Source organism: Equus quagga, unplaced genomic scaffold, assembly GCF_021613505.1.
Source record: "Equus quagga isolate Etosha38 unplaced genomic scaffold, UCLA_HA_Equagga_1.0 153_RagTag, whole genome shotgun sequence".
In the NCBI taxonomy this organism is placed as follows: domain Eukaryota; kingdom Metazoa; phylum Chordata; class Mammalia; order Perissodactyla; family Equidae; genus Equus; species Equus quagga.
This window is the reverse complement of record NW_025796915.1, coordinates 1,638,607-1,657,676: the sequence shown is the minus strand read 5'-3', so window position 1 is coordinate 1,657,676 and position 19,070 is coordinate 1,638,607. Positions and strand designations below refer to the sequence as shown.

General features: G+C 46.6%; 1 protein-coding gene across 1 annotated transcript; it reads right to left on the bottom strand.

Annotated features, from left to right (window-relative positions):
• Window positions 1-11,095: 11,095 nt before the first annotated feature.
• LOC124233129 (U3 small nucleolar ribonucleoprotein protein IMP3) lies at window positions 11,096-12,256 on the bottom strand. The gene has a single exon (XM_046650260.1). The coding sequence runs from the start codon at window positions 12,174-12,176 to the stop codon at window positions 11,622-11,624; it is 555 nt and encodes a 184-aa protein (XP_046506216.1). The 5' UTR covers window positions 12,177-12,256; the 3' UTR covers window positions 11,096-11,621.
• Between the last annotated feature and the right edge of the window lie 6,814 nt (window positions 12,257-19,070).

Here is a 19,070-nt window from a genome sequence, read left to right as displayed (position 1 = left end):
TTCCTCCCTTTCGCCTTTACGACACCAGATACATACCTGGATTACAGCCCCTTTGCTCGGTTTAGGAGTTTTTCTCTTTCCCACTTGGCTATCGGCTTTGCAATGGCAGGCACCTGGCTTGCTTCCTGCTTAAGTAGTCAGCGTCCAGCACAAGGCACTCCGTACACTCTGGGTGAAGAGATGATTGAATTGGTGCAAGGGGTGAGGGGAAGCGGCCGAGATTTGGGAGATCTATCAAACTAGAGTGCAGCGTCTGCGGCGCAAAATAAAAATATGAATAGCCATACATTGAGCCAGACACTGTGTTTCACATGAATTATCTCATTTAATCTTCAAAGAACACAAGAAAGTAGAGACTGAAGCTCAGAGAGGTTGAGTGACTTGGCCAAAGTCACACAGCTTTTGAGCCAAATATTTAAATTTGCAGAATGTTTGACTTATGGAGAAGTAAGTTGGATACTGCTATACTACAGAAACACATTGGCACATTTTGAGTCTAAGGAATGCCAAGATGTGGGCTTGTTGCATATTTTATATACATGACACCATCCATTTGGACTAAAAAGAACAGAGGAGACTGACGTGGAGGGTAAAGGGTGCTTGGGGCCCTGGAAAACCAGATTTTTGGACCTCAGAATTTATGTAGGTCAGCTCTATCTTTCAATGGTCAGTCTGAGCAAATCTGTGCACTAGGTTATCTATTTGGTGAATCCATAAATAAAAGCTCGTGTTTGGCTGATTTATGAGACTGACAAAGAAAAGCCCACGGCTTGACTTCACTAGGGAACTTTGACACCAGGATGTTAAGTATTTTGTGTCCCAGAACCACTATTTTTTACCTACCACCATGGAGGTCACATCCAGTGGTCAGAACTGCACAGAAAAGAACAAAGCCCTGGCACACTGGAGGAATATAGACTGAGACTGACAAAGATGTCCCCAAATTCATGCACTGAGGTAACTTTTGGAAAGCCCCTAAGGACAGGGGCTGGTTGCCAGGGGAATCAACCAAGTGATTAAAGGAGTTGTTATTTTCAGTCCTGGTCCCCGACCCCCTGGGAGGGGAGAGGGGCAGGAAGTTGAGTTAAGCACCAAAGGCCAATGATTTGGTCAATCATGCCTACATAATGAAAATCCTAAATGACTGGGTTTGGAGAGCTTCTGGTTGCTGAAAACATGGAGGTGCTGGGAGGGTGGCACCCCTGGAGAGGAAATGGGAGCTCTGCACCCCTCCCCCCATACTTTGCCCTCTGCATCTCTTCTATCTGGCTGTTCCTGAGTTACATCCTTTTACAATAAACTGATTAATAAGTAAACTGTTTTCTGAGTAGTGTGAATGGCTCTAGCAAATCAATCGGGAGGGAATTGTGGGAACCTCTGATTGATAGCCAGTCCATCATAAGCACAGAGAACAACATGGACTTCAATTGACATCTGAAACCGGGGTTGGCAGAGACAGTCTTGTGGGAATGAGCTCTTAACCTGTGGGATCTGATACTATATCCGGGTAGATAATGTCAAAACTGAATTAAATTGTAGGATACCCAGCTTTGAATTGAGGGACATTCAGCTTTGTCACAGAATTGCTTGGTGTGTGAACCGCACCCACCCACCCCAGACACACACATTTGGTGACCAGAAGTGTCAGAAGTATTCTATGGGTAGTATTGTGGTAGATAGAGCAGAGAAGAAAAACAGAAAGGTTTTCCTTTACATCCGTAAAGTAGTGAAATTCACAGAGACAGAAAGTAGAAGGGTGGTTGCCAGGTGTTGGACGGAGGGGAAACAGTAGTTATTGTTAGATGGGCACGGAGTCTCAGTTGGGGATGATGAAAAAGTTCTGGAGATGAATGGTGGTGATGGCTGTACAACAATGTAAATGTACTTAATCCCGCTGAACTGTATACTTAAAACTGGTAAATTTTCTGTTACGTCTGTTTTACGTCAATAAGAACTGAGAAGTGCTTGAAGTATATTTTTCTTTGATTATAATAGAAATAATCAACACTAGGGGCCAGCCTCATGGCCTAGTGGTTAAGTTCGACGCTTAACTCTGCTTCAGCAGCCCAGGTTCAGTCCCTGGGCACGGACCTACACCACTCGTTGGCAACCCACATACAAAATAGAGGAAGAATGGCAGAGATATTAGCTCAGGGCCAGTCGTCCTCAAGTGAAAAAAAGAAGAAAGGAGGAAGATTGGCAACAGATGCTAGCTCAGGGCTAATCTTCCTCAGCCAAAGGAAAAAAAAAATGAAAAGAAAGAAAGAAAAAAATCAATACTACCTTGAAGGTCCCTTCCTGTTCAGTTTATGCTTATTCATTTTCCTATTTTCATGAAAGTAGCCTGGCTAATTGTCTTCAAGAAGTTTCTTAGAGGGGGGCCGGCCCTGTGGCTGAGTGATTAAGTTCACATGCTCCACTTTGGCAGCCCAGGGTTTCACCAGTTCGAATCCTGGGCGCCAACCTAGCACCGCTCATCAAGCCATGCTGAGGTGGCATCCCACATAACAGAGCCAGAAGGACCTACAACTAGAATATACTACTATGTCGGGGGCTTTGGGGAGAAGAAGAAAAAAAGAAGGAGAAGAAGAAGATCGGCAACAGATGTTAGCTCAGGTGCCAATCTTAAAAAAACAAAAAAAATTTTAAAAAGAAGTTCCTTGGAGATATCTTAACTTTAAGCTAACCTTTAAACTTATCTCCTATAGAAGGTCTCCTTCATCTTAAGCAGATAGTACTAGCTGTTTGTTATGGGGAAATGTGTTGACCTACCTGCTATGACTTCAGAGCCTTTCTTCTGTAAATTCTGTAATTTCACTGGTATAGAATATCTTCAACTCACTTTTCAGTTCAAAGGCATCAAGGGGATTTGCCTTGCTTTCTCTTTCAGACCTGACTATGTGACTCTGAAAGAATAAGATCCTCAAATCTTTTTTTTTTTCTTCCAGAGAAAGATTCACCCTGAGCTGTCATCTGTAGCCAATCTTTCTCTTTTTTTCCCCTCCCCAAAACCCCAGTGCACGGTTGTATATCCTAGTTGCAAGTCCTTCTAGTTCTTCTATGTGAGCCACCACCACAGCATGGCAACTGACAGACGGGTGGTGTGGTTCCGCGCTCAGGAAATGAACTCGGGCTGCTAAAGCGGTGAGAGTGCCAAACTTTAACCACTAAGCCATCAGGGCTGACTCCTTAAAGCTTTTCCTTGGGCAGTTTCCTTTTAAAATAAACTTAAGTAGAAAGAAAAGCAACATAATTTAAAGAAAATTATTAAGTTTTGACTTATTAGTTGTGAGAGTTTAGCTAACTGCAAAGTTAGGGGGTACAGTCCACACAAGACCGTCCTCATTTCTGCAACACTTGCAAGTACAGCGGGTTCCCCAAACTACCGTTGGGTTTGATAATTCACTAGAAAGACTCACAGAACTCACTGAAAGCTGCTATACTCACGGTTATGAAAAATGAAAAGATACAGATTCAGGTTGTCCAAGGGAAGAAGCACCAAGGACAGAGTTCAAGAAGGTGTGAAACAGAGCTTCCATTGTCCTCTCCCCATGGAGTCAGGACAGCTTTGCTCACCCAGCTTCGGCGTGTGACAATATGCATGGAGTACTAATACCCAGAGAAGAAGCCCATTGGGCCTTGGTGTCCAGAGTTTTCATTGGGGCTCCATCAGATAGAAACGGTTAACTGCCCACATGGCTGATTTCAGTTTCTAGCCCCTCCAGAAGTCCAGCTGCATGACCCAAAGCTCCCATCCTACATCACACTGTTGGTGTGGCTCAGAGCCTCCATTCTATGTCACATCTATGTCACATTGCTGCTATCTGACTGGTCCAAGGACCCCAGGCAAACAAAGACACTTCTATCAGACATTCCAAGGGCTTAGAGATTACTCCCAGAAGCAAGGGTAATGACGTCTTTTTGGGCAAAGTTAAATTCTTTAGTACACGACAATACAAGTGGGAAGTGGTTATAGTGAATATTGTGATAAAGGTTCAGAATGACTAGACCTTGGGAAAAACAGCGTGAGGGCTGGCTGGGCTGGCTGAGCTGAACCTTCTGGAAGTTGGGGATGTGAGAATGAGGGAAACCCAGAGATGATCCATCTGTAGACAGCCAGACACTGCAGTCTCTGTCCTCCCAGGACAGGGACTGTGCCTTCTCTGTACTCCAGCGCTGACAGCACTATGCCTAGCACCAGGGCTGAGACAAAGACGAGGCAAGTGATGGACCTAGCGTGCAAAATTTTAAAAAGGCACTCACTCTCAGAGTTGGCCAAGTGCCCTAGGTGCCTCCCTTGCCTTTCCCTGATCTCAGACCTGCTAGTCACCATCAAAGGAGGCAAAATTTGAAGCAGTTATTAAGCACCTACTGTATGCAAGGCCTTATCCTGGGGGCCATGGTGGGGACACATCTAGGTTCCCATCTTGCCTGAGCCACCCTCTTGGTCATACTCACCCCAGGCACCTTGAGAATAATATTAAAATGATGTGCAAATTAATTACTGCTGCTGGGAGATGAGACAAATGTATTCCAGCCAAGTTGCCATAGTCATCCCAGCCAAGGCAGCCTAGACCAGAGGACAGCCAGCCAGCATTCTCCCCGGGCTTAAGACAGAGCTGAGTTAAGGTGAGCAAACCCGTTAATCCAACAGACATTTGATCCCAGAATCATCAGTAAGCCCAGCAAAGACTGGAAGTGCCCAGCTGACCTGCAGACTTGTGAGCTAAATAAATGCTGATTGTTTTACCCCTGAGTTTTGGGTTTGGTTTGCTACACACCATTATTGAAGCAATAGATAACTTATACAGAAATTGGCAAGACCAGAGGTGCACATGACTGAGGAGGCATGGAGCTGGGCATTGACAAAGTTCTTACCTAATGCCTACAGACTGAGGCCTGAGCTCTTCTCCTCCTTTCTGCTGGCTATTCTTCTGGCTTGCTCAGCTCCAGCCCTCCTCAGTCCCAAACCCTCAGTTGCTAGCGACCCCTGTGGTCAGAGAGATTTTTACCTTAATACAGCTCACATGCCAAATCGGGTGGAGGCTCGGGAGGGAGGCAGCAGGCCCCAGGCAGGACGGCAGCCTGGGACCTGCTTTCATCCACAGTGCTCCCAGCTGTGTTTGGTCCTATAATTTTGATTCTCCAGACCCAGCAAAAGTCACTTGGACCTCGTTAGACATGAGGCTTGCCCAAGGGTCCCTTTGGCTGCAGAAGCTCTTTAGAGGGCTTTGTGATATTACTGTGGGCACCTTCACTTTTGTCAAGCAGGTGCTGTATCTTGATAACTGGACAGAGGGAGGATGCCATGCTTGTCCCCTGCCTCAGTCCTGACCTTCTCTTCTGGATTAGGTGTAGTTCCTAGACATAGAGCCTGAGGTAGGGATTGGAGTGTTGTGATTTATCAAGGAGGTACCCTTCAGGAAAAATCTTCAAAGGGGCGAGGGAAGAGGATAGAGAAGAGGAAAGAATAGAGCTAGGAGGTGGTCTCAGGTAAAAGCAAGGATCCGCTTGACCCACCAAGGCTCTGTGCCACAGGGTTGCCCTGCCTTGAGGCCAAGGGCTTGCCCTTTTGTTCCTCACATCAGTCAGTCACTGGCTGCCTGAGTGGTGGCAGTGATGATGGGTATAACCTCTCAAGTGAGGAGGCTCAGATCAGCAGAGACAATTCTCCAGAGAAGGGAGGCAGCCTGAGGGTGGGCACCCTGGCCAGGTAAAGAGCATCTGGGCGGCGTACCAACAGTATCCAAAACAGATTGCAGATCCAATTCTCTCCAGCCCCAAGGCCACTACCCTGATCTAAGCCATCGTCTCTCACCTGGAATACGCAAAAGCCTTCTCACGGCCCCCACATATCCATGCAGGCAGGTCCACATCCAATTTGTTCTCTACACTATAGCCAAAGTGGTCCTCAAAACATACTAGTCTTACTGAGTCACTCCCATGCTTAAAACCTTACAACCTTATGATGAGAACAAAATTCGAAGTCCTTGCCAAACCTACAGGATTTGGCTGTTACTTACCACTGGCCATCTGTCCCCTTCCTCACTGTGCACTAGCCACACTGCTTTCCCTCAGTTTGTAGATTGCTCACATCTTTCCTAACTCAGGGCTCTTACACATTGTTTTTTCTGCCTGGTGTGTTCTGTCCCTACTTTCTACTTGATTCATGTTCATTCTCAGGTCTTAAATCTCACTTTCTCCAGGTTTGCCCTGACGTCTGAATCTACTTTGCCTAGTTAATCTCTCAGATACCATTTCAAACGTCACTTTCTCAGCTACAGTAGATCCCCCTGTGCTTATACCACTCTGCATTTCACTTCCAAGTATTTACTATAACTTATATCTCATTTATGTGACTCTCTTAAAGTTTCTCACTTCTTTGACAGAAAGTTACAAGAAGTCCAGAACCATGTCTATTGTGTTCACTGCTGTGTGTCAAGCACCAGGCACATAGTGAGCACTCAATAAACATTAGGTGACTGACTGAAAAAATGAACCAGACACCCTGCAAGTCACAAGATAAGTCAGCCATGGTCTCTAGGCCCCGGTGCTGGGGGAGCTCACAGCTTCGGGAGTGAGGCAAATAGTCACAGACTCACAAGACATGTTTTATAAGGTGGCAGGTATAGAATGCCATGTCACAGAGAGCAAGAAAGATTTCACAGAAGGGGGAGACAAGGCCAGGGCTGAAGTTTGCCAAAGCACGGGCAGACGGTCCAGGCTGGGAGATGAAGGGATGTGAGGATGAAGAGCGAAGGTAGCTAGAGATGAGGTACGGAGTTAGGCAGGATCCTGGAGGCCCTGGAATGCCATGCTGAGGAGTCAGGGCTCCATCAGCTGATCTCTACTTTCCAAGCATGCCCACACAGAAGCACTGGTCTCACAAAGCTCGGTTTGGTTTTGTTTTCGATAAACACTTATTGAGTGCTTTCTGAGTTAAAACATGCTGCCAAGTTTGTGTGGGTGCCTGGTCTCATTTAATTTTCACACTATTATCCCTATTTCACAGATGACAAACAGGCTCTGAGGTGGAAGGTAGCTCATTTGAGGTCAAATAGTTAATAAAAGATGGAGCCAATGTTCTGACTCAACAGCTGGGAACAGCAATTTCTTTAATATTCCAAGTTAAAATGCTAATTTAATTCGGAAAAGGCTGAAGTGCCATCAAGGGCACTTTTTCAAACTTCAACTTTGAAACTTCAGCAAAAGATTTCAACCCATTAGTGGACTGAAAATTTATTTAGTGGGTTGGGACCAGCATAAAAAATAGTAATAAAAGGAATATAAATTATTAGAAGGCATCAGTTTCATAAAATTTTTATTTTGCTTATCTATACACTTAACCCTTCTAGGAAGCTGGCCTAATTGTGAAGGTACACCAGGCTTCCAGAGGCTGAGGAAAGCTGACCTTTCTTTGACTTACTGAATTTGGGGAAGAAATGATTCTCAGTTCACTGGACTATTTGTCCAGGCCTCTTTCTGAGGGCAGGCAATTTAGTCTCAATCTTTGGGTATTTTTTTTGGCTGAGGAAGATTGGCCCTGAGCTAACATCTGTGTCCATCTTTGTCTATTTTGTATGGGGGCTATTTTGTACGTGGGGAGCTGCCACAGCATGGCTTGACAAGTAGTGCGTAGGTCCATGCCCAGGATCAGAACCCCCGAACCCTGGGCCACCGAAGTGGAGCACACGAACTTAACCATTATACCACTGGGCCGGCCCCTCCTTTTCTCTTTTAATGAGAGCATTTCAATTGCTCTTTGATTAAGGACACCGCTTTTTAAAACTAAATATTTCTTTTCCCAAAACTTGCCATGTGTATAAGCTTCAGATTGAGATCACACAAAATTATAATATTTATCTTATTGCAATACATGGTCTTCATAGAAAAGTTGGAAAATACTGAAAAGCACAAAGAGAAAGAATACTACTGCACAGAGACAATATTATACCCATTATTTTTTCTATGCCTACAGTTTTCTTCAGAAAAATGGGATACTATTGGTGCCATTTTATGTTCGATTTAAGTGTTAACTCTTTTTAGTCTTTAAATATCTTGCTGCAATAATTTTTAGTGGTTGTGTTTCATCATAAGGATATCCAATAATTTAACCAGTCCCCTTGGGACACAATTTCAACTTTTTCCTATTATTCTCCATTATAAACACTGTGATGAAGATTCCTATAATTATTTTTTGCAAATATCTATAATTTACTTATGCTAAATTCTTGAAAGTGACATTTCTACATCAGAGAGTATATAACATACATTTTTTTTTCTTTAAAGATTTTATTTTTTTCCTTTTTCTCCCCAAAGCCCCCCGCCGTTACATAGTTGTATATTCTTCGTTGTGGGTCCACCTAGTTGTGGCATGTGGGATGCTGCCTCAGCGTGGATTGATGAGCAGTGCCATGTCCGCGCCCAGGATTCGAACCAATGAAACACTGGGCTGCCTGCAGCGGAGCGCGGGAACTTAACCACTCAGCCACGGGGCCAGCCCCTATAACGTACATTTTTAAAGTTCTTGATACATATGATAAAACTGCTCTCCTGAGAGGTTGTACCAACTTGCTGTCCTGCCAACTGTGTACACCTTTTTCTTTTTTTTTTGAGGAAGATTAGCCCTGAGCTAACTACTGCAAATCCTCCTCTTTTTGCTGAGGAAGACTGGCCCTAAGCTAACATCCATGCCCATCTTCCTCTACTTTATATGTGGGACACCTACCACAGCATGGCTTTTGCCAGGTGGTGCCATGTCTGCACCCAGGATCCGAACCAGCAAACCCCGGGCCACCGAGAAGTGCAATGTACGAACTTAACTGCTGCGCCACCGGGCCAGCCCCATACACCTATCTTTTAATCCACTAGGCTTTTTTGGTATAATAGCCTGGGGAGGGAAAGGAGAGAGGGGTTAAGCTTTAAATTCTTAACCACATGCCAAGAGCTCCTCTAAGCACTTTGTAGGAATTAAAACATTTAATTCTCTCTGAAATATTTAATGTCAGGACTATTATTGCCCACTGCTTTTTTTATTTTTTAAAAATTGTGGTAGAATCAGAAAATTTTCCATTTTAGTCACATTCACAATATTGTACAACCATCACCATTACCTATTTCCAAAATTTTTCATTGCCCCAAGCAGAAACTCTGCACTCCTTAATAAATAATTCCCCATTCTTTCCCCCTACTCCATATTACCACATATTTGTGATCAGGAAAATGGAAGCACAGAGAGGCTAAGTAAATACTCAATATTACACAGCTAATTTACCATGGAAGCCTGGATTCAGACCAGGCAGTCTGGCACCCGAGTCCACCCTCTGAATCACTTGTCTTGTATATATATATATTTTTTAAACCCAAAGTTTCTGGTTATAGGAAGCAGAAAGTCATTTCTTTCACATCTTCCCCAAAAGGGGAGAAATAAGAAAGACTTTTCTAAAGAATCTTGTATTTTATTCCTAAGTTTTTATTTTTATTTTATTTATTTTTTATGTTTTTAAAGGTGCTCTTTCTTTCTTTCTTTTTTTTCTCCTGCTTTATCTTCCCCAAACCCCCGTACATAGTTGTATATCTTAGTTGCAGGTCCTTCTGGTTGTGGGATGTGGGACGTCGCCTCAACGTGGCCTGACGAGCGGTGCCATGTCTGCGCCCAGGATCCAAAACCTGGGCCACCGCAGCGGAGAGCGCGAACTTAACCACTCGGCCACGGAGCCAGGCCCTATTCCTAAGTTTTTAAACCCCACTTCCTTCAAGAGAATTTTGAGGTTGTATCTGCTTAGGTCATAGGTGCAGATTCCAACTACTCCACAGGGGCCAATCTACCTGCCTTGCCCTGTGGGGTATGGTGGGAGCAAGAGGGCTGCGGAGGGGTTCTGCCTTTTAGAGCCACTAAATTCTCTCTCCATGAGATCCCCAATCCAAGGAGCCCTGAGAACACTCCTCAAAGGGCAGAGGTTGCTGTACACGGCCACCAGAGCTGAGAAGTAGGGTTCTCTCTCCTTCTGGTTTAAAGGTGTGGCACTGAAAGGAACATGGCCTCTGGGGCCTGGACTTGAACTCCAGCCTTGGACAAATTCTCCCAATTCTGTTTCCCAAACTGAAAAGGTGTGGATACCACCACCTACCTTGCAGGGTTTTGGGGAAGGGTAAATGGCAGCCTAACACAGGCAGGGCCTCACATTTTCAGTCAAGCCTTGGCAGCTCAATGCCTGCTCCTTGCTCAAACCTTTATACAGCATCCTGTTGGGGGCCAATCACATTGCCTAGTGCTGCTGCTTCTCTGCTAGTTTGGAAACTCAAATTTAAGGACTTTCTCTAAACCCTGACACAGCCCAAGTGCTGGGTGTGTCAAAGTTAAGAAAGTCTCTTAAAGGGAGCATAATTCCAGCTCCACCACTTATTGGCTATGCAGTCTTGGGTAGTTTGACTCATCTCTGCCTCAGTTCCTTCATCTAAAAAGCAGAGAATAATTGGATTCTCTACTTCATAGGATTGTTGAATTAAATGGCTTAAGATATGCAACGCACTTACAACTATGCCTGACATACAGTAGAAGCACTTGCTATTATCATCAGCCGTGTCACCTTTCCTTCCTTTGCTGCTTCTTCACCAAATGCTACCTTACACCTGGGGAAATGGAGAAGATACAGGTAAAAGTCAATCCAGTGGTCCTGGCATTCTATTTATTCTCCTTGTAGACATCTTGGGTAAAACCAGGTAGCCACCCTACTCTCCCTCCCAATTCTCTACCAGTCCTAAAAACATCTAACCGCTAGATGGCCAAGCTACAGGGTGATTATTTCCTTAGGCAAGCAAACACTTCAGCCCTCTAACGTTGTATTCCTGGGTCTGGAATATCAACAGGAAGTCCTGTGGGGAAGAGCTCTGCCAAAACACTCATTCCAAGGAAGGGACTGGTAAACTGACAAATCTGCCCAGCTCTGTACAACATCCTGTAACCTCCACATGCGGCCCCTGTGGCAGCCCTCATCCACAGGCAGGTGGCTGCTGATCCTATTTCTCTTCTCTGGATTTCTGAACCAAGGAGACTTATAGATGTGACTCTGAGAAAACCAGACAGACAAAAATCTACACTTACAAAGCAGTTGGCCCATTTATTGGCATTAGGAAAGCATTCCTTTAAACGAAGGGGACCCTGAACACTAAAATCTCACCCATTTTATGAAAACTTGAAACCAAATTCTCCCCATCTGTACACAGCTTAATCATGATCAGGAGCAAGAACTCGAATTAAACACATTGAACCAAACTGTTCTGCTACAAAATAAAGGAATAGCTGGGGGTGGGGGGAACAAAGTTCTTGCTTTTACACTACAATGTTTCAGGCACAAGACCCTAACAATTCCCCAGTGCAGCACAAAACCGCCTCCCATCATCTTTTAAGGCAGTCATTCAATTATCAACAGTCCAAGGCCTAAGAAAATTTCGTGGAATACAGGGGCGTACCCTCTGTGCGTAGCCTGTAGCTGAGGAGCCAAGTTCTTAAGAACTGACGACTGGCTTACACAATCCTAAGGAGAGCGCCACCAGAAAATCTCAAGCTTCAGATCTCAACTTCTTCATGCATAAAATCCAGCCGTGGCGGGGGAAGACCGCTAGGCCTCCAGATCGAAGTCATCGCGCTCCTCATTGTACTCCAGCACGTGCCGCTTGATCTTGGACGAGTCGACCCAGGTGACAAAGTCCTCCATGCTGCGCGTGACAAGGAAGGCGGGGTCGGTGACCACGTCGGGGCCCACGCGCACGTGGCCCTGCTCTACGAAGGCCACGGCGGCCTGGAGATGCTGCGCCATGCGCAGCTTAAGGAGAACGGTAGGCAGGCGGCGGCGGCAGAAGGACGAAGCTGTGACGAAATCGCAGAGCTCGAGCGAGCCGCGCGTGGGCACCAGGCCGAGAGCATACAGTTTATCCAGCAGCGCGGCCGAGGCGCGCACGCGAAACGGATCGCGCTCGGGCAGGTCGCGCAGGCGCCGCGCCAGCTCGCGCACAGCGCGGCTCAGTTGGTTGTAGCGCGTGTAGTCCTCGCGCCGCTGCAGCCGGTAACGCCGCAATACGCGCAGCTCGTGCAGGTTGTGGTCGGTGACCTCCCAGTTCAGGAAGTCCACCTGCTTCAGCAGCTTCTGCTCGTGGAACTTAAGCTTCCGCACCATGATGGCGGCCGCCGAAACGGCAGAACTCAAGGCTGAACGCGCGTACCCGCGCCGGCGCGACTTCCGCCTCGGCGCGCGAAGACCGGGCCGCCCTCGGGCTCCTGGCCAATGACGGAAAGACTCAAGACCCTGCCGTCGACTTCCATTGGTCAGGGTAGGGCACGCCTCCGTATCTGCGTCTAGCGTTTCTCCTCTGCTTCCTGTTCGCGGAGGGAGGGAGGAAAAAGCACCCGAGAGAGGCGAGGCTAGGGGCGGGGCGGGTGCCGGGTCCCGGGTCTGGAGGTGAGTCTGCGCGGGTTTAAGTTGCCAAGAACGCGTCCCCGAGTGCGGTAATCATTTCCTCTCATTCAGACTTCCCCCTTTTAGGGACTCTCAGGAGAGCCTCCCCTAAAAGCTAAAGAGGCCACTTGCTGGGGAGAGGGGTGACCGCCGTGCTTGTTTGATTGGGTTTACTGTGCTAACTCACCGTTGGGTTCCTCCCACCTCGTGGGGAGCTTTCCATAGCCGGCCGCCCCGGGGGCTGACTAGGGTAGCCCCGCCTTTCTCCAGCGCCAGGTCCTTCACCCGGCTGGCGGGCGCAGCGGTTTTTCCCTGCCTAGCGGAGCTGGGCGTCCCCGGACATATGAAATACTGATTCTCGGGCCGCTTCCCACACGCACAGAATCGAGATCTCCACGGGAACCACCTGGGAATCTGTATTGTTGACGAGAATGCCCCGTGATTCATAAAACCCAGCAAGTTTAAGAAACTTGGATAGTAAGTACAAGTCCTGACCCTTTAGTCTGGGCTCAGACGAATTAGCCTGACAGAGTGGATTTCTGGTTTGAGTACTGAATTAAATTTAACGCTGTTTCAGCTAGTTATATCCCTAAATTATACCTGAGTGTAACGCTGTAGGACTAACCTCTTTATTTGTCCAAGCCTTTGACGCCACCTAGCTTCTTTGCTGATCATCTTATTTTTGTGTGCTTTTCATTTTTTTAAATATACTTGATATATGGAAAATAATATATGTAAGATACCTAATTTATAAAGTATAATGAATGCTTATGAACCCAACAGCCAGTTTAAGAAAATATAACCAGAACCAATTCATCTACCTATTCCAGCCACTCACCTAGCCAGAGGTAAAGTGTTTATCCTCCTGAATTTTGTGTCTATTTTTACCTTTTATTTAAAGAGAAAAATAATTTTATCACTATACATACGTCCCTAAATATATAGAGAACCTTCTTACTCAAAGTGTAGCCCGTGGATCAGAGAACATGTTGGAAATGCAGAATTTCAATTGCCGTTCCTGGCCTACAGAATCAGAATCTGCATTTAACAAGATCCCCAGGTAAAGTGTATGCACACTGACATTTGAGAAGTGTTGCTTAGAAGACATCGCACCATATGGAGTTAACTGTATGTAGCTGTAGTTGCCTTTTTTTTTTTTCACTGCTGCATAACATTCCATTGTTTAGCTCTATACAATTTATTAATCTATTTTCCTATTGGAATTTTTTGAAGGGACTGTTTTTAGCAGTGCTTCTGTTAACATTATTGTAGGTCTCCTGTTGCACATATGCAGTAGTTTCAAGTATATATCTTGGGGTAGAATTGCTGAGTTTTAAAGTATGTGCATGTTCTACCTTACTAGATCTTGCCAAATTGTCTCCCAAAGGGCTCATACCAATTTATACCCCTTTGGCAGCACATGAGTGTTCCCTTTGCTTCTTATTCTCACTAACACTTGGTTGTTAGTTTTTTGAAATGTTTGCCAATCTGGTGAATGTGTGATGGTATTTCATTGTGATTTTAATTTGCATTTCCCTGATGAATAAAAATTTTGCATGTGTTTCCTCCTCTATGAAATGCCTCATGTCTTTTGTCTATTTTTCTATTGGATTGTGTGGTAAGTAGAATAATGGTTCCCCAAAGATGTCCACCCAGAGCTTGTGAATATATTACCTCAGATGACAAAAGGGATTTTGCAGATAAGACTAAATTAAGGATTTTGAGATGGTAAGATTATCCTGGATTATCTGGGTGGATCCCATATAATCACAAGAGTCCTTTTTGTGTGTATGAGGAAGATTTGCCCTGAGCTAACATCTGTGCCTACTTTTTTATATGTGGGATGCGTCCTGATGAGTGGAGTGGGTCCACACCTGGGATCCGAACCTGCAAACCTGGGTGCCAGAGTGGAGTTTGTGGAACTTTAACCATTCAGCCACAGGGCCCACCACCACGAGAGTCCTTGTAAGTGAAAGAGGTGGGTGGAAGAGTCAGAGGAGAGGTGATGATTCAAGCAGAAGTCCCAGTGATGTGATTGCTGGCTTTCAGGATGAAAGGTGGCCAAGAGCAGAGGAACGTGGGCAGCCTCTTGAAGCTGGAAAAGGCAAAGAAATGGATTTTTACCTAGAGCCTCCAGAAGGAGCACAGCCCCAGCTGACAACTTGATTTTCGCCCAGTGAAATCCAGTTTGGATTTCTGGTCTCCAGTAGTGTAATATAATGAATTTGTGTTATTTTAAGCCACTAAGTTTGTGGTAAGTTATTACAGCTGCAATAGGAAACTAACACAGATTCTTTTCTTTTCTTTTCTTTTTTTTGAGGAAGATTAGCCCTCAGCTAACTGCTGCCAATCCTCCTCTTTTTGCTGAGGAATACTGGCCCTGAGCTAACATCTGTGCCCATCTTCCTCCACTTTATATGTGGGATGCCTGCCACAGCATGGCTTGCCAAGTGGTGCCATGTCTGCACCCGGGATCCAAACCAGCGAACCCCGGGCCACCAAAGTGGAACGTGCACACTTAACTGCTGTGCCACCAGGCCGGCCCCCAACAGATTATTTTCTTTTGTTTCGAATGGATTTGAAGATGTTCTTTATATATTCTGGATCTTAATCCTTAACGAGTTATCTATGGTGCAAATATCATCTCCCAGTTGTACTTCATCCCCACCCTTCATATTCTGCCAGCCTCGCTCCCTTCCATCCTCAGCCTTTGCTCAATATGTCTGCAGCAGGACTCTTGGTTAACTTCCTTCTCCCTGGACCATAAACATAATAAGTAAATTATACGTGTTAGCAGGTGATAAGTTATGAAACAAAACTGAGCAGGATATAGGAGAGCTTGGGGCGAGGATGGGCTGTAATTTTAAGTAGGGCATCTCAGGATAGGTCTTATTGAGAAGGTGATATTTTATAGGGGTTTAGCAATGTAGGGGAAGAGCATTTCAGGAAGAGGAAACAATGCAAATGCCTTAAGACAGGAATGTGGCATGTCAGAAGAGGAGTAATAAAACCATCTTGGCTGGAGCAGAGTGGGCTAGGAGGGGAGGAAAGGCTGCTCAGATAACAGAGGTTCATAGGCCCTTGTAAGGACTTTGGGTTTTTTTTTTTGTTGTTGAATGATATGAGGACATTGAAGCATTTTGAGCAAAGGACTGCCATCTAACTTATGTTTTAAGAGGATCACTCTGACTACTGTGTTGAAAATAGACTGTCAGGAGGCAGGGGTGGAAACACAGAGATCATTAGGAAGCTGGTGCAGTGATCAGGCGAGTAAGATGGTGGCTGGGACCAGAAGAGCAGTAGTGAGGTGCCAACGAGAGAGGAGTCCCAGGATGATGATAAGAGTCAGGGATGGCTCCAATTTTTGGCCCAAGCAAGTGGAAGAAAGTACTCATCACCTGAGATGGGGAAGGCTGCCAAGTTTGGGGGGCAAAATCAGAAATTCAGTTTTGGACATGTTGGGCTGGAGATGTGTATTAGACATCCGAGGGGAGAGGTCAAGGAGAAAGATATGTGAGTCTGGAATTTTAGAGAAAGATTTGGGCTAGAGATTAAAAAAAAAAAGTGGCGGGGGGGGGACTTATTGGCAGATAGATGGTACCTGTGTGAGATCATCAAAGGAGTGAATATGGATGGAGAAGACAAGAAGACCACTCTTCTGTAGTCACTCTACTGTTAAGAATTATTGGAGAGAAGAGGATGAGCAAGGTAGAGGGAGACCAGGAGATTATGGTCTCCCCAGTGCAAGTGAAGAAAGTGTATCCAGGAAGAAAGAGCAATCAACCTGGTCAAATGCTACTGAGGTTGAGTAAGAGGAGGACTGAGAATAACAGGTTACTGATGATCTTGACAAGAATAGTTTCAGTGGAATGTGAGGGTGGAAGACTGGCTGGAGGGGTTTAAGAAGAGAAAGAGAGGAAAGAAATTGCAGCCAGCTAGTATAGATGACTATTTTGAGGAATTTTGCTGCAAAGGCAAGCAGAGAAATGAGGCAGTAGCTGGTAGGGGGAGTAGAGTTGAGAATCTATTTTTTAAAGATGTGAATTCACTCTTTCCTCAATACCCACCTCTTGTTGGTTGCCATTTCTGTCAATTCTACCTTCATAAACTCCCAGATTTACCTCTCTCTAGCCCATTAACCCTGCCCTACCTCTCATCATCTCTTGTCTGCATTACTACAGTAATAGTCCACTGTCCTCCCTGCTGCCACCAGCGGGGTCAGTCTGGAAGCCACTGGCCACAGATCTCCCTTGCTGACTTCTTTCCTAAAGGAGGAAAGGTAGATGCCTGGATAGGGGGTGGATGCTGTTTTCTGTGCACAAATCAGGGTCAAGCAGGAAAGAGAACACACTCCAATTAAAATAATGTGAGGAGAATTTAATAAAGGGACTTTTTCCAAAGAAATGGGCAGGGTGTAGGGAAACCACAAAGATTAGTGCAATTTCCTGAGACTAGTGACCAGGGGTTCCATTACCCCTAGGCTTGAGGGTCCCTGGAAGGGAGGGAATGGAAGATACAGGTTCTGGAAATCTCTGTCAGGCTGGAGAGTGAGTTTCCCCCAAGAACCTGGAAATAAGGGTGGCCCCTGAGAGTTAGAAAAACCCACCCAGCACAGATGTGGAAGTAAATCCAGGATGGTTGATCTGTAAACGTGTGACCCAAGTGTTCGGGAAACAACTAAGGACCATCAGTGTGGTGGCTGTGGGCTCCTTAGGGGAGTAGGGCTAGACTAGGACCCCAGTTGGGTGAGCAGAAATCCCATCAACTGTATTGAGGTAGTGGAGGTAAAATGGTTACAACAGTGTCTAGCACTCAGCAAACACCAAAGAAGTAGTTGCTATTGCCAAACGCAGTCTGGAGAGAGGCTCTGTGAACAGAAAGAGATCACAGAAAAGGGGCATCCCAAAAGCAGCTGGGGGAAACATATTCAGACTCTGGTCACAGAGATACTAGGCTGAACTGAATCCTTAGAATCAAGGCTGCCCCATGGCAGAGGACGAGATCTCAAGGTTTCTTGACTGAGAGACTTGTCATACCGTCCCCTCTTCCCATCCTGGCAGTTCCAAGTTCACTGGGCTAACCTGGTAACTGGGCTTCCCAAGGAGCAGCCCAAACTGCCTTGACCTGTTGATGCAAAAATTCAGGTCTGCCTCACAGTTGTATTTCTCTGTGCAAATTAATACGTGGACTTCCGAGGTTTGGACTACATAAAAGCCTTTATTCTGTTCAAATGCCAGCCCTGCATAGGAAATAGAATCTACTCACTGCACTAATGAAGTTGGGTTTGGAGCCTGAGGCCTGCAGTTCACACCCCTCAGAATAGCCGAGGGTGCACACCTTTAGCAGCGCTACCTTGTGCCAGTTAATCTGCAACAAGTGGGAAGAGTGAGAATGAGAGGGAAGGAAGTTCTGGCTGGAGGGGGTAGGTAGGCAAGGCACCAGGGCACAGCCAGGAAGGAGAGTAGTGGCTGAAACCTTTGCCTCACCTTAGGCACCTTCTCCAGGAAGCCTTTCTTCATCCTTGCTCCACCCAGGCTGGGCTCAGTGCCCTCCCATTCACATTTCATGATACTGGTCACACAGAGCGGGAGCATCTGTTTACTTGTCACAATACATCTGAGCTGCTGGGAGGATACTTTCTTACTTATCTTTGTAGCCTAGGGGTCTGGTATGGAATAGTTACTCAGGTAATGTTTCCTTGAATGCATGATTGAATAAAGACAGAATGGATGAATCAAGGACACGAGGGTGGACTGTAAACCCTCCATGGCAGGAACCCTGACTGCCTTGTTGTGCTGTAAGCCCCAGTGCCCAGCATAGTGCCTGAGTTAGTGCCCAGTATTCTGAATGAGCTGACCAAGGGTCAAATCCCCTTGCCTCTTCCCAGAAGCCTACCCCCACCACCCCTCTCCCGCTGCTGCTGGCAAAGACAGAACATCCAGTGTCCCCGCGCCGCACACAGCAAGAGGGAACTGGATTGTGCCTGAGAGCTTGTTCCCTGCTGCTACAGATGTAGGGTCTTGTCCTTCCTCCTCTAGGAAGTCGCCCAGGGCAGGGGTGCTCCTGGCCCTCTCTGGCTAGGGTATTAGGACCTGCAGCGAAGAAGCCACTCAGGCTTCTTCGGTGAGGGTGCAGCTGGCTCTGGGGCCCCCTCCAGAGAACAATCCCCAGGCTGCACCACGCCGGGGCGGCGGTGGGGAGCAGGTGAGAGGTAAGGGGACGTCTGCGGCTCTCCACGCACCCTTCCTCAACCCCCTCTCCGGGGTCCCGGCTCTGGAGCCCTCCTGGTAGCCCCACGCTTCGCAAACTTTCGGAGTTTTCCTCCACTTGCGTCACGGAAAAGGCAGGAGGGTGACGGAGTCCAGGAGGCGAGGCGGCGGCAGCTGGCGAGCTCCCCCGCGCGGCGCTCAGGCCCCTCCGGGCGAGAGGTGTCTCCCCGCGAGGACAGACGGATTCGGGGGTGCGGCCGCCCTAGGAACTGATCCTGGAGGCCCGCAGCCCCCTAGTTCCAGGATCGTCTCCTCCCTCATGCATTCCAGTCTCAGCTCAAGCGAGTGACGGCGACGGCCAGAAGGAAAGAAACCAGGAATAGGCGGGAGGGCGGAGCCGGCCGTC

Coding starts and splice junctions, on each gene's coding strand:
- LOC124233129 (XM_046650260.1), bottom strand. CDS start 12,176: ATGGTGCGGAAGCTTAAGTTCCACGAGCAGAAGCTGCTGAAGCAGGTG.